Below are 14600 nucleotides of genomic sequence, written 5' to 3'. Positions count from 1 at the left end.
TAACAGGTAACTCGTTAGCAATAGTCGTCAATGATAGCTGTCTAGTTAGTCCTATCGGAACTGTAGCAAAAACACCCAAGCAAAAACGAATAAAGTTGAGAAAATGAGGAAAATTTGCTGATCAATTTGTATGAAGCGATTTATATACTAGATTTAAGGACACGAAAAAGAATTCTTGCTACCGAAGCTAGGTATCATTTTACTTCAGCAAAACGAACGCTAAAGAAAACATTTGCCAAAAGATAATGACTTCGATGATTCGATGGTTTGTCACACAAAAACATACATTTTTCTTCAAACTTTCTTACGAGCTTTTTATCTTAATTATATGTTAGCGAGTTGTGGAATTGTGTGGAACTACTGACCTGATAAGTATCTTTTTGTTTTCTTCTTTCTTCTCTTTTTGCTTGCATCATTTCAGTGGACATCACAAATGGACAGTTGACACCAAACAATAACACCCCACTGCTAACACAGGCTCTATCAGGTGAGTTTCTCTGCACTGGCGTTGTCAGTGGCCTAAGCCTACTAAGCACCCATTTTGTTTTTGTTTGTCTGCAGTGATGAACAACTATCAGGCGGCAGCGGCAGCAGCGGCGCAAGGCTACGGTACACCGGCATCGCCGCACACGACAACCGCGCGGACCGCCGGCTTCACCAACACCAACTCGCCCGGACCGACGATCGACATGTACAGCTCGAGCGCGGCGGACAGCGTAGGATACGTTCAGGCTACTAGCCCACAGCCATCCGGATTCCCCGCGATCGCAGTAAGCCGTGCGCCCCTGAACTACAGCCCGGTAAGTGGATTCCGACGTCGTTTTTTGTCTACCCACCAGAACAGATCATGCATCACACACACGCACTATAGTTGCTTTTGTGGTAATTTCCCATTAGTGTTGAATTAGAAAAAAACTCTTTCCATAACTTTCCATAACTTTAAGAACTTTTCGTAGTTCTTGTTTGGAAATGCAAAGGAAAAACAACGGAAGTTTATGTTTATTAAAATCGGTTCATACATCATTAGGAAACAAATTTGAGGACATCTGAAGCCTCCAAAACCACGAGAAAAGTGCTATCGTAATAATTGGTGCATTCACCATATATTCCGAGCCTGGCCCCTCCTGGAGACCTTATCATGAGAAGACTATGAAAATCAATTAGGGAAAGGAGAATAAGCCCACCACTCTGAGCGTTTGATTATTATTTTAATATTAAAGAGCTGGAACTACAATGCCATCCATGCTTCATCTTACAATAGTTAAGTTAAAAGAGTGATTTTTAAGAGGTATAGAATTTGATTTTCAAAATACACACAACAAATTTGCGAAAATCGATGAAATTTTTATTGGAATCAAAATAACGATCGACATAATTTCATTTTTGAAAATGATTTCATGCAAATGTTGCCCGTGGATCCGCTTTAGATGGCCCTTGCGCAAGGTCCACGAATTATTGCTTTAACCCTTACACGACTATAAGATGTGCAGGACGAAATATGTCAGTACAAGACAATATTTTACCTATTGGGGGTGTAAATCAAAAGAATATCACTAGAAAAACATAGCAGGGTGCATAAGTTCCCTATAATTTCATGAGAAATATTTTTCCCTATGATTCTTAGAAATAAATAAAAGAATAGTTGGGTTTATAATATCGTAATTTAATTTATTGATCAATTATCAGTATAGTAAAATAAATAGTTAGTTATGGCATTCTACGAAACGATTTCATGTACTTGTGGACGTTGCACATAACACATTTATTATGTGTTCTATTTTCTATACGTCATACGTAATTGATGAATCTATAACGATTTTTATAGATGGGAAACATATTTCCCTTAAGCGTAAAGGGGTTAATATTGGCTTCCAGTGCGTCAATCGTTGCTGGTTCATTCTTATAGACATGAACAAACAAATTGTCCACAGGTGTTAAATCACACGATCTAGGCGGCCAATTGACCGGTTCAAAACGTGACATAAACTCTTCACCAAAGGCGGCTCTCAATTTGGTTATTGTTTCGCGTGCCGTGTGGGATGTTGCATCGTCTTGTTGAAATCAGACATGTCAGACATGTCCAATTCTTGCATTTTGGACAAAAAAAATCGTCAATCATCGTCTTTGAAGAAGTACGGTCCGATGATGCCACCGGCCCATAATCCACACCAAACAGTAACATAAATTGGTAGCTCATGCAATACTTCTGGCTGATCTCCACTCCAGATGCGGCAGTTTTGCTTGTTGACATATCCATTGAACCAGAAATAAGGAGTGTATCGATAAGTAGTTAGCAACATTCAAACAGTTATTACTCTGAAATGGCTTAGATTTTTGCAGCGTGTTTTGCGGTGACATGTTTGTTTACATGTCAATAACAGCTGCGCAATCGATTGGTTTCGGTACGGTTTATCGTTTCAATGATGAGTCGAATTGATACGGAAACGCGAAAGAAAATTCTGCACACTTGGTGCTCAGAAAGTGGTGTCACGTGCAACGAAATTGCAAAACGGGTGATAATGCACCATTATCGAAAATATTATCGAGAAGTTCGGTAAGACCCTTTCCATGAAGGATTTGCCTCGATCCGGTAAGAAAACGGGTTCCAGCCAGCCCGGCCGGGACTTAAAAGTGGTTGAGTACATCAGGAAAAACCCATCGGCGTCGACGCGGGATTTGGCCAAGCAGTTCAACACCAGCATCGGGATGATTCAACGGATCAAACTTTGAAACTCCCTGAAAACGTACAAGAAACAGAAAGTGCCGAAAAAGTCCCTGGTACAGCAAGTTCAGGCCAAAACAAGAGCGCGAAAACTGTATAACCGGATTCTACAGAATAAAGACGGATGCATCCTGATCGACGACGAAACCTACGCCAAGGAAGACTCTCGAGCGCTGCCCGGACCGCAATACTAAACGAAATCGGTGTACCAGGACCTGGACGACGCTGACACCACGGTGGCGATGGAAAAGTTTGGGCAGAAGGTGTTGGTCTGGCAAGCAATTTGTACCTGTGGTTTGCGGTCGTCGATTTTCTTCACGAAGGGCACAATTAACGCCAAGGTGTACGAGGAAGAATATTTGAAGAAGAGAATGCTGCCACTGTACAGAAAGCATAAGGCGCCTTCTCTCTTCTGGCCGGATTTGGCTTCAGCCCACTACGCCAACTCCGTTTTACAGTGGTTGTCAAAAAATAATGTGCAATTCGTGGAAAAGGACATCAACCTACCGAACTGCCCGGATCTTCGGCCAATTGAAAGGTATTGGGCAATTGTCAAGCGGCACTTTCGGAAGGAAGGTTCCGTGTCCCAAAACATGCAGGAGTTAAAAAAAAACTGGACAGCTGCCACCAGGAAAATCACAAAAGTAACTGTGCAGAATTTAATGAGGAATGTCAAGTCCAACGTGCGAGCGTTTCACAGAAACTAGGATTTTCTTCAATATAATCAGTGAAATGCATAAAAATGTAATTTTTCTACAATATATCGAAAACTGATGTCAAAATATGTTTTTTTTCGCTTTTTTATTCAATAATCAATGTTGCTAACTACTTTTCGATACACTCCTCCTTCGATACAGCCTCGTCGCTGAACACAATTTTTCGATAAAAAAAGTCGATCTTCCTCCAACTTTGCCAGCGCCCATTCATGATTAAATTATAGACCAAACTTGACAATGACACAATACACGATTAACGCGTGTTCTGTCAAAAACAGTATTGTCAAAAAGATACCAGCAAAAATCACCATTTATTTCAACTTTTTCTACTTCGGCAAGGAAAGGTGAATTCTATGTCGGGAAATAGAATAGGCAAATATTCGACATGGTGTGAAGTTGAATTCAATTATTACTTTGGCGCCATAAGCCTAAACTATTGCGCAGAAAAACAACATCCATTCTCGTTTTGTTTATTTTTACTTTATTTTACTTGACATTTGAAAGGTTACAGTGAAATAGATGTATTTCAGTGTTTGTCTTAGGCTCATCAGTGCATAACAGTGCCATGTAGCATTGTTTCAGTGTTGAAAATCAATTTTCGAACAGTTTTTTAGTCGTTTCTCATTTCTTTCGAGCTGCTCATTAAACCTCTGGTTCACCGTTCCGTTTTCGAGCAGTTTTTGAAATCGTTTTCATGAAGATTTTCATCGTCCCTCGAGCAGTTTTTCAGCAGTGTTCATCTCCTTCAACGTTTTTATCGTTTAAATCGTTTTTATCGTTCTGATCGTTTTGATCGTTTCGATCGTTTTTATCGTAGTTATCGATGATATCATATTTATCGTTGTTATTGTTTTCATCGTTCCTATCGCTTCGATCGTTTTATTCGTTTTAATCGTTTTAATCGTTTGAATCGTTTTAATCGTTTTAATCGTTTTAATCGTTTTAATCGTTTTAATCGTTTTAATCGTTTTAATCGTTTTAATCGTTTTAATCGTTTTAATCGTTTTAATCGTTTTAATCGTTTTAATCGTTTTAATCGTTTTAATCGTTTTAATCGTTTTAATCGTTTTAATCGTTTTAATCGTTTTAATCGTTTTAATCGTTTTAATCGTTTTAATCGTTTTAATCGTTTTAATCGTTTTAATCGTTTTAATCGTTTCAATCGTTTTAATCGTTTCAATCGTTTTAATCGTTTTAATCGTTTTAATCGTTTTAATCGTTTTAATCGTTTTATTCGTTTTAATCGTTTTAATCGTTTTAATCGTTTGAATCGTTTTAATCGTTTTAATCGTTTTAATCGTTTTAATCGTTTTAATCGTTTTAATCGTTTTAATCGTTTTAATCGTTTTAATCGTTTTAATCGTTTTAATCGTTTCAATCGTTTCAATCGTTTTAATCGTTTTAATCGTTTTAATCGTTTTAATCGTTTTAATCGTTTTAATCGTTTTAATCGTTTTAATCGTTTTAATCGTTTTAATCGTTTTAATCGTTTCAATCGTTTTAATCGTTTTAATCGTTTTAATCGTTTTAATCGTTTTAATCGTTTTAATCGTTTTAATCGTTTTAATCGTTTTAATCGTTTTAATCGTTTTAATCGTTTTAATCGTTTTAATCGTTTTAATCGTTTTAATCGTTTTAATCGTTTTAATCGTTTTAATCGTTTTAATCGTTTTAATCGTTTTAATCGTTTTAATCGTTTTAATCGTTTTAATCGTTTTAATCGTTTTAATCGTTTTAATCGTTTTATTCGCTTTAATCGTTTTAATCGTTTTAATCGTTTTAATCGTTTTTATCGTTTTAATCGTTTTAATCGTTTTAATCGTTTTAATCGTTTTTATCGTTTTAATCGTTTTAATCGTTTTAATCGTTTTAATCGTTTTAATCGTTTTAATCGTTTTAATCGTTTTAATCGTTTTAATCGTTTTAATCGTTTTAATCGTTTTAATCGTTTTAATCGTTTTAATCGTTTTAATCGTTTTAATCGTTTTAATCGTTTTAATCGTTTTAATCGTTTTAATCGTTTTAATCGTTTCAATCGTTTTAATCGTTTTAATCGTTTTAATCGTTTTAATCGTTTTAATCGTTTTAATCGTTTTAATCGTTTTAATCGTGTTAATCGTTTTAATCGTTTTAATCGTTTTAATCGTTTTAATCGTTTTAATCGTTTAAATCGTTTTAATCGTTTTAATCGTTTTAATCGTTTTAATCGTTTTAATCGTTTTAATCGTTTTAATCGTTTTAATCGTTTTAATCGTTTTAATCGTTTTAATCGTTTTAATCGTTTTAATCGTTTTAATCGTTTTAATCGTTTTAATCGTTTTAATCGTTTTAATCGTTTTAATCGTTTTAATCGTTTTAATCGTTTTAATCGTTTTAATCGTTTTAATCGTTTTAATCGTTTTAATCGTTTTAATCGTTTTAATCGTTTTAATCGTTTTAATCGTTTTAATCGTTTTAATCGTTTTAATCGTTTTAATCGTTTTAATCGTTTTAATCGTTTTAATCGTTTTAATCGTTTTAATCGTTTTAATCGTTTTAATCGTTTTAATCGTTTTAATCGTTTTAATCGTTTTAATCGTTTTAATCGTTTTAATCGTTTTAATCGTTTTAATCGTTTTAATCGTTTTAATCGTTTTAATCGTTTTAATCGTTTTAATCGTTTTAATCGTTTTAATCGTTTTAATCGTTTTAATCGTTTTAATCGTTTTAATCGTTTCAATCGTTTTAATCGTTTTAATCGTTTTAATCGTTTTAATCGTTTTAATCGTTATAATCGTTTTAATCGTTTTAATCGTTTTAATCGTTTTAATCGTTTTAATCGTTTTAATCGTTTTAATCGTTTTAATCGTTTTCATCGTTTAATCGTTTTTATCATTTTCATCGTTGTTATCGCATTTATCGTTGTTATTGTTTTCATCGTTTCTATCGCTCCTATCGTTTTAATCGTTATTAAGCGATTTCATCGTTTCCATCTCTACATTAATTTCATTGCTCATCGTTTTGATCGATTATAGGCTGTCGTTTTTATCAATTACCATTACTCTGAGGTCGTTTTTTTACACGGGGAATACGTACCGCGTAGAAAAGTCGCGCAACTTCGGAAATCCACGTAAAAAAACCGCAAAACTAAAGAAATTTTGTTTTTATACCAAATATCCAAGAAATGTTTGAAACGGCCAGATCTGGTGTACTATCAATCAATAAATTTTGAGAAAAATTTGGAGACTTCTGAAATTGAAAGTTTATCTATGCCAAATGTCTAACAAATGCATGAAACGTTGAGGTACGGTATATCTAAATAAAAATGTTCTAGTAAAAACGACTTTGAGATTCAGAGAATTTGAGACCGAATAATATCGGAAATCCGTGCAGAAAACAACCGCAGAACTGAAGAAATTTTCTTAGTCCAAATGTCTTAGAAATGCATGAAGCGCCCAGATCAGGCGTAGTCTAAAAAGAAAATTTTTATGAAAAAACTTGATTTTAAACTTTTGAAATTTTGCGATTTCCAAAATCTAAATTTATTTTTTTGATGCCACATGTCTTAGAAATGCGCAAAACGTCAAGAGCTTGTCTAATCTAGAAAAAAATGTTTTTAAAATAAATCGAATCGAATTTTTTTAAAGTATCAGTTTAGTTATTAATATTATCTCAACGTTTTAGGTATTTCTGAGATAAAACAATAAAACCGGAGAGCTTTGGACATTTATTTTTATTCGTTTAAATCGTTTATATCGTTTATATCATTTATATCGTTTATATCGTTTATACCGTTTATACCGTTTATACCGTTTATATCCTTTATACCGTTCATACCGTTTATACCGTTTATATCGTTTATATCGTTTATATCGGTCATATAGTTTATATAATTTATATCGTTTATATCGTTTATATCGCTTATATCGTTTATATCGGTTATATCGTATATATCGTTTATATCGTTTATAAAGTTTATACCGTTTATATCGTTTTAATTGTTTACGTCGCTTTTATAGACTTATTCAATTTATCGATGATCATTTCTATCGCATTTTTACTATCCTTTGTAATCGTTTTATCGTATTGTTTTATCGTTTTATCATTTTATCGTTTATGCGTTTAATCGTTTAATCGTTTTATCGTTTTATCGTTTTATCGTTTTATCGTTTTATCGTTTTATCGTTTTATCGTTTTATCGTTTTATCGTTTTATCGTTTTATCGTTTTATCGTTTTATCGTTTTATCGTTTTATCGTTTTATCGTTTTATCGTTTTATCGTTTTATCGTTTTATCGTTTTATCGTTTTATCGTTTTATCGTTTTATCGTTTTATCGTTTTATCGTTTTATCGTTTTATCGTTTTATCGTTTTATCGTTTTATCGTTTTATCGTTTTATCGTTTTATCGTTTTATCGTTTTATCGTTTTATCGTTTTATCGTTTTATCGTTTTATCGTTTTATCGTTTTATCGTTTTATCGTTTTATCGTTTTATCGTTTTATCGTTTTATCGTTTTATCGTTTTATCGTTTTATCGTTTTATCGTTTTATCGTTTTATCGTTTTATCGTTTTATCGTTTTATCGTTTTATCGTTTTATCGTTTTATCGTTTTATCGTTTTATCGGTTTATCGTTTTATCGTTTTATCGTTTTATCGTTTTATCGTTTTATCGTTTTATCGTTTTATCGTTTTATCGTTTTATCGTTTTATCGTTTTATCGTTTTATCGGTTTATCGGTTTATCGTTTTATCGTTTTATCGTTTTATCGTTTTATCGTTTTGTCGTTTTATCGTTTTATCGTTTTATCGTTTTATCGTTTTATTGTTTTATCGTTTTATCGTTTTATCGTTTTATAGTTTTATCGTTTTATCGTTTTATCGTTTTATCGTTTTAACGTTTTATCGTTTTATCGTTTTATCGTTTTATCGTTTTATCGTTTTATCGTTTTATCGTTTTATCGTTTTATCGTTTTATCGTTTTATCGTTTTATCGTTTCTTTGTTTTATCGTTTTATCGTTTTATCGTTGTTATCTATTTATCATTCTATCGTTTTATCGTTTTAATCGTTTAAATCGTTTAAATCGTTTTAATCGTTTATATTGTTTATATCGTTTATATTGTTTGTATAGTTCATATCGTTTATATTGTTTATACCGTTTATAGCGTAAATATCGTTTATATTGATTTAATCGATTCTATAGATAATAATTTCTATCTAATTGTCATTATCGTTTTATCGTTTAAAAATTCATCGATTTATTGATTAATAGTTTTATCGTTTTATTGTTTTATCGTTTCAGTAAATTCAATATTATCAACCATCGCTTTAATCGCTTAGCGATTATCGTTTGAATCGATACAATTACGATTTCATCGATTTTAGTGGTTATACAGACTAAATCGATATATCTTTTCAACGATTAAATGGTTTTTTGTCGAGTTTATCGTTACTATAGTTTTTTATCGTTCTTTCGCTGTTAGCGTGTTTACCGTTACCGTGTTACACATATCGTTTGAATCGTTTTAAGCGATTACAACGATTAGAACGATACCTGTATTTACCGATAATTGGTAATCGTTTTTATCGATGATCCTTTTTATCGAATATCATTCTTATTATCAATTCGTCTTGATCGACTGAATCGATTATATCGTTTGTGTTCATTTTATTATATCGTTTATAAAGTTTTTGTTATCGGATATAATGTTTTTACAGTTTCAAGTCTGTATCAATTATACAATTTTATTGATTATAACGACATTATCGGTTATATCGATTATATCGTTTCCATTGTTTTATCTCTTGTGCTATTTTTATCGTGTCTTTTCGATTTTACGTTTTTAAAGTTTTCATCCCTTTAATCATTTTTTGAGTTTATCGTTATTAAAGTTCTTATCGTTATTAAAGTTTTTATTGTTCTTATCGTTCTTATCGTTCTCATCGCTCTTACCGCTGTCTTCGTTTTATCGGAAGAAGTGCAGATTTCGCAGTCAGGGCAATTTATAAATAAATCGTTTGCCTATTTCCATTTGACTGATAAAGCCGCACTTCTTTTGATAAAACTCCAAGTCAGTCGATATATACAAACTTGAACTCTTATCGTTCTTATTGTTTTTATCGTTCTTATCGCTCTTATCGTTTTTATCGATTTATCGTTTCTATCGTTTTTATCGTTCTTATCGTTCTTATCGTTCTTATCGTTCTTATCGTTCTTATCGTTCTTATCGTTCTTATCGTTCTTATCGTTCTTATCGTTCTTATCGTTCTTATAGTTCTTATCGTTCTTATTTTTCTTATTGCTCTCCATTCTTACGTTTAATTGTTTTTATCGATCTAATCATTCTTATCGTTCTTGTCTGTCTTATCATTATCATCGTTTTATAAATTATATCGTTTTTATCAATTACATCGATTACGTTTTTATCGTTTTTGCCGGTTTTTTAATCGTTGAAATTTTTATCGTTATTACCATTTTCTTATCTTATCACTTATGTTGTTCTTATCGTCTTTATCGCTTCAATCGATTATCATTATCGTTTCTTGAAGTTGTTTAAGTGCAGTTTTTTGGAATTTATTTATGAAATTGTCAACTCTACTCAGAGGTGAAAGCGGAGGTTTGTTCACCAAGTGTAACTTTTTAATGTACATCACATAGTAGGCGTTAAAACGGAAGCTCGGTAGGCTGTGCAGATCGTCATTTGTCTTCAGATCTTTACATTTTCGTTTATCTGCTTTTTTCAAAAGTAGATTGAAGAATTTTCCGGTGTGCGTCTCCCATCGAATTTAAAAATAATTATGAACAATTTGCTTTCGATTCTTTTTTCACTATAAAACTAAAACAAGACGTGTTTGAGAGCTTTGGCTATAAACTTCTTTAAACTAAATAAGCCCACAAAATAAAAGCGCCTGAAGCAAATCTCACATTTATCACTAGAACACATCACTACCAACTGTTGTTAGCAGAAAATCCTGATGCACATATTCATGTTCTCAATTTTTTTCCATCTCTCTCCGTTTGTAGGGACAACTAATTCCAGCAGCGTTCACCAACGGCTACCATTGAAATAAACTAAGCAATATATGATCACCATCTTCGCTATTATTTTGGAACGGGGTGTGATTTCCATTTGTCCCAGGCATGTTCAGCACAGGCAGTAACAGAGCTATACCCAAACATTCAACCGACGATTAAGCCAAAATTCAACCACCAGTCAGCCAAAACTAAACAAAAAAAAGAAACAAGAATTACACGCAACAGCAGCCGAAATAGCAACAGCAGCAGCAAAGACCAAGTGAAAAATGAAAGCAACCATCGGACAGAACAAATTTGGGCCAACAAAAAGTAGAAACACACACAAACAAACGTACACGTACACGTACCCATACGCGAACAGACACGCGACATGAATTAGAAAAAGAGATCGTTTTGCAACCGACAAGCAACAGCCTCCAACAGATTCCCAGCAGGGGGTGAAACACACAAACACTCTCTGCGTGGATCGCATGCTGGTCCGAGCATGTGTCAAAATAATTATTGCACTGTATCGTAGGTTATGTAACTTTTTTGGGCGACGATAATTGTCAGCCAATTTGCACACAGGGTGTTTCGTTTTTGTTAGCAATAATTTCACCAGCGAGATAAAAAGTCGTTGGTGGAAAACAATTTCCCACCATGTTTGTATGACAAAAAGATGAACAAAAAAAATAATAATTGGAGTAAAACACGGCGAACGGCGATCAGGCCGTTGGGTCCGGGCGCTAGCAAAGTGCGGGTGATTTTGTAAAGTGTGCATGCGGGCGAATGTTTTTGCTGTTGTCCATCGCAGCAGGCTGGCTGGGCGGCAAAAGAGCGTTCGTCGAATATTATTACCAACTAAAAAAAAACAACATCAATAAGTATAGAGACAAAAAAAAAGACACAAAATCACGATCACACAAAGAAATGAATCGAAAAACAACCAGTAGCCCGCGTAGAACATCCAACTACCACATTCACAAGAGATAATAATGCTATCAGAAGAAAAACAAAAAAAATATTCTATCAAATATACTAACAAACACACAGACACACGCATATTTTTAAGCAAACAAAACCGACAACAACAACCAGAAGAAACACAACACAAAGAAAGTGCATCATTGTTTAAGCTATTGAAAAACTTAAAATGTGGAAACTTGTTTCGGAAAAGTAATATTTGTTATGCTCTTTATATTTACTTAATTTTTAACATTAAATAAACAAATTATTGACTACACTGTAAGCAAAGCGGATGGAAAACCGAATTCTCTAATATTAAGTGACAACTAAGAACTTACAGAAAATGTTTAAGCAAAACATAAGGCAAAAAAAAATACAATGAGTGGAAGTGCAGCCCACTCACAAACCCACACACACACACACATATACAATAATTAAACCAAACTTATTACGTTTCTGTTTTTTCTATTGCTGCAAGCAAGCATTCTATTGAAATATGATATTTTTACTTTTTAACAGAATTAAAAACAATTGTGAAGGGATACGCAAAGAATGCGAAAACGATGAAGAAAAAAAAAAGATTGAAAGTCAAAGCTAGTGGTCATAGGTATATATATTTATTAATATGGACAGACAGGAAACGAAACGGAAGCTAACTTTTTACGCAAACAAGCGATCGTTTTTAGCACTTATTCCTACCTTTCTTTCGATTGCAAGCAGAAATAAATGTACGATACTCTACTGAATTAATCCTGTTGCAGCTAAACTAGAGCGGAAACAAAAGGGAAGCAAAACTGCGCAGCCCTTATTTAACAGTGGCAGTGCTTCTCGTTTACTTATGATTAGTCGATTTTTGTTTGGAGCTCCGCACCAGAAGAAGAAAAAAAAACAACAACAGTTAATTACTCTCCGAACTTAGAATAACAGAAAAAAATGATAATAGTAAACAAACAACCCAAAACAAACAGCAGAAATCACCGGCAAATGGGAGAAGAGATTTTGTGTACGATAAAAATATAAGCGAAAGAAAGCGGAAAAATGCAATAATAATTGTTACTAAAAGTAAGACAGTAAGTAAACCAAAAAAAAATGAGGCAATGTGAGGCAAGATTTACATTTATCACCATACAGAAGAAGAAGAAGAAGTAGTAGTCGGAGAGTGGAACAGAATTTGACCGGGACGCGAGGAGAAGTTATGAACTTTGGATATTTTTTACACTGGAAGGTGAAAAACTATCCGAGCGTGAGGGGGAGTTAAATTCAAATGAGAATGTAAATTATTATAAATACATGAAATATATGAATTAAATAAAAGCGTAATTCAAAGAAAGAAAAAAAACAAAAAACTTAGTTAAATATAAATTATATTGAAATTTAAATTAAATAAATAAAATAATACAAATATTTAAAACAAATACTATGATAATAAAATTATTATAAATTAATTTTTATCATTCAAAAGAACTCGTGAACAAACACTCGAGGGAAAATGAACAACAACAACAAAATTATGAGAGCGCAAAACAACACAATTTAAATGTGCAGTGACAGATTTATGTGAGGAAAATTATTTCAATTAAAACGAATGTGAACCTTAAGCAAAATTGTACGTGAAGGTGGCACAGATTCACAAACACAAAAAAAAACACACACACTCACACAAAAATCCAACAAACTGAACCAGCAAAGAAAGACAGGAACGTTGTTTCTCACACAAAAGAAGACGAAAGGAAACAAGAATTTGAATCTAGAATTTTAGTAAACTGCAGCCCAAATTTTCGTAAAAAGAAAATAAGAGTAAAGAAAAAGATGTTTTCACTTGCATACACACAAGTTATACAACAAGGGAAACAAAAGATCACTTACACAACTGGGAAAATCGTATTTGAAGAAAAAAAATGAAAGAAAAGTGACAAACATACCCAGTTTATTATTGTGAATTATTATTAATTATTACGGAGGCAAATACGATAAATAATACTGCAAAGGATCGAACCACAAATTGGAACTGCTATCGACAACAGTGCATCCTTCTGCTGCAGGATAAAACCCATACGGCAGAGAGAATAACAACTGGAAAACAAAAGAGGAGAATAATAATTAATTAACACACATCAAGAAAAACTGAGTTTTCTTCTTTTTTCCATTCCAACTGTTTTCGGTTCAATATGCTTCTGTTTTCCGCTTCCATTCAATTCCAACACTTTTCGTTCACGTAGAAAAGAAATCTCCTTTTGGGGCTGAGTTGAGAGCGTTTTCTGACCCGAAATTCCCAACCGCAGTGAACGAATGCCCTTTTCTCGGTCCGGATTAGATTTACCCTTTTTGTGTAACAACACGAACTCGTCCGCCATTTTGAATTGTCTGTCAATTGCTTTGTGGAAATGTGCGCGTAATTCGAGAGAACATTCCAGGGCAAACACTAGCGAGCCATGAGTTGAAACGCCGGTAAGTTAATTTTTTGCTCCTTTTGACATTGTTAATGGATTCATTTTGTTTGTTGTTTTGTTTCGAAAAAGTCGTTCAAAATCAAGTAGATACACGATCACAGAAAAGTTTTTCACATTAGAATGCGTTTGTGAGATGCAATAATTTATTGGTTACGGTCGATGGTTTTGTGATTGTGTGTGTGTGTTAAGAAAAAGAAAATTCTTGTATGTTTTATCCGTTATTTCTCAGTATGATGGCTTTTGTTTTGGCGAATTTCGGTTTCTCGTCGTTTGATTGAAAACCTTAGCTGACTGCAAATTGTTTGGGCCAAAATGTTCGCTACAAGCAGCTTTGAAAACGTCTCAGCTCAGCTGCTTTGAAATCAGTGCCTACTATGTGTAATGTTAATTTGTTTGCACAATGATTTTGTTCGGTGTAAATCTAAGACGGCGATACACTGTGTCAAAAATTTTACGATGATTTGACAAATAATAGTGACGAATATGTTTAATTTTTAATATTAACAGTGTACCACCGTCTGTATAACATTAGATCTCACCTACACTCGCATCACACATGAAGTTTTTGTGTTTTTGTTTTCCTTTCATTATGTTCACCTTTCACTGCATGCAATTTTATTACAGTTTTTTTTTTGACAGTTTGCAGAGCGTTCCGTTTGTTGTTCAAAATTTAACGTTTTCAACAAATCAGTGATACTGAAATCGAACAGAACGTAGTTAGTGACCCTATTTTATAATGCAACTTTTGCTAGT

At 33.1% G+C, this 14600-nt stretch overlaps 1 protein-coding gene across 3 annotated transcripts in view; it reads left to right on the top strand.

Moving 5' to 3' along the window:
- LOC131438776 (RNA-binding protein Musashi homolog Rbp6) overlaps positions 1-13521 on the top strand; it is a 1824137-nt gene extending 1810616 nt beyond the window's left edge. For all 3 annotated transcript variants that reach the window (XM_058609032.1, XM_058609031.1, XM_058609030.1), the window contains 3 exons: positions 422-487; positions 562-800; positions 10441-13521. In XM_058609032.1, the coding sequence (XP_058465015.1) occupies positions 422-487; positions 562-800; positions 10441-10482 (347 nt within the window). In that variant the 3' untranslated portion in view covers positions 10483-13521. The remainder of the gene's footprint in view (positions 1-421; positions 488-561; positions 801-10440) is intronic.
- Positions 13522-14600: the final 1079 nt, after the last annotated feature.

The sequence above is a fragment of the Malaya genurostris genome, chromosome 3, assembly GCF_030247185.1.
Source record: "Malaya genurostris strain Urasoe2022 chromosome 3, Malgen_1.1, whole genome shotgun sequence".
Classification (NCBI taxonomy): domain Eukaryota; kingdom Metazoa; phylum Arthropoda; class Insecta; order Diptera; family Culicidae; genus Malaya; species Malaya genurostris.
This window is presented reverse-complemented; position numbering and strand designations above follow the sequence as displayed.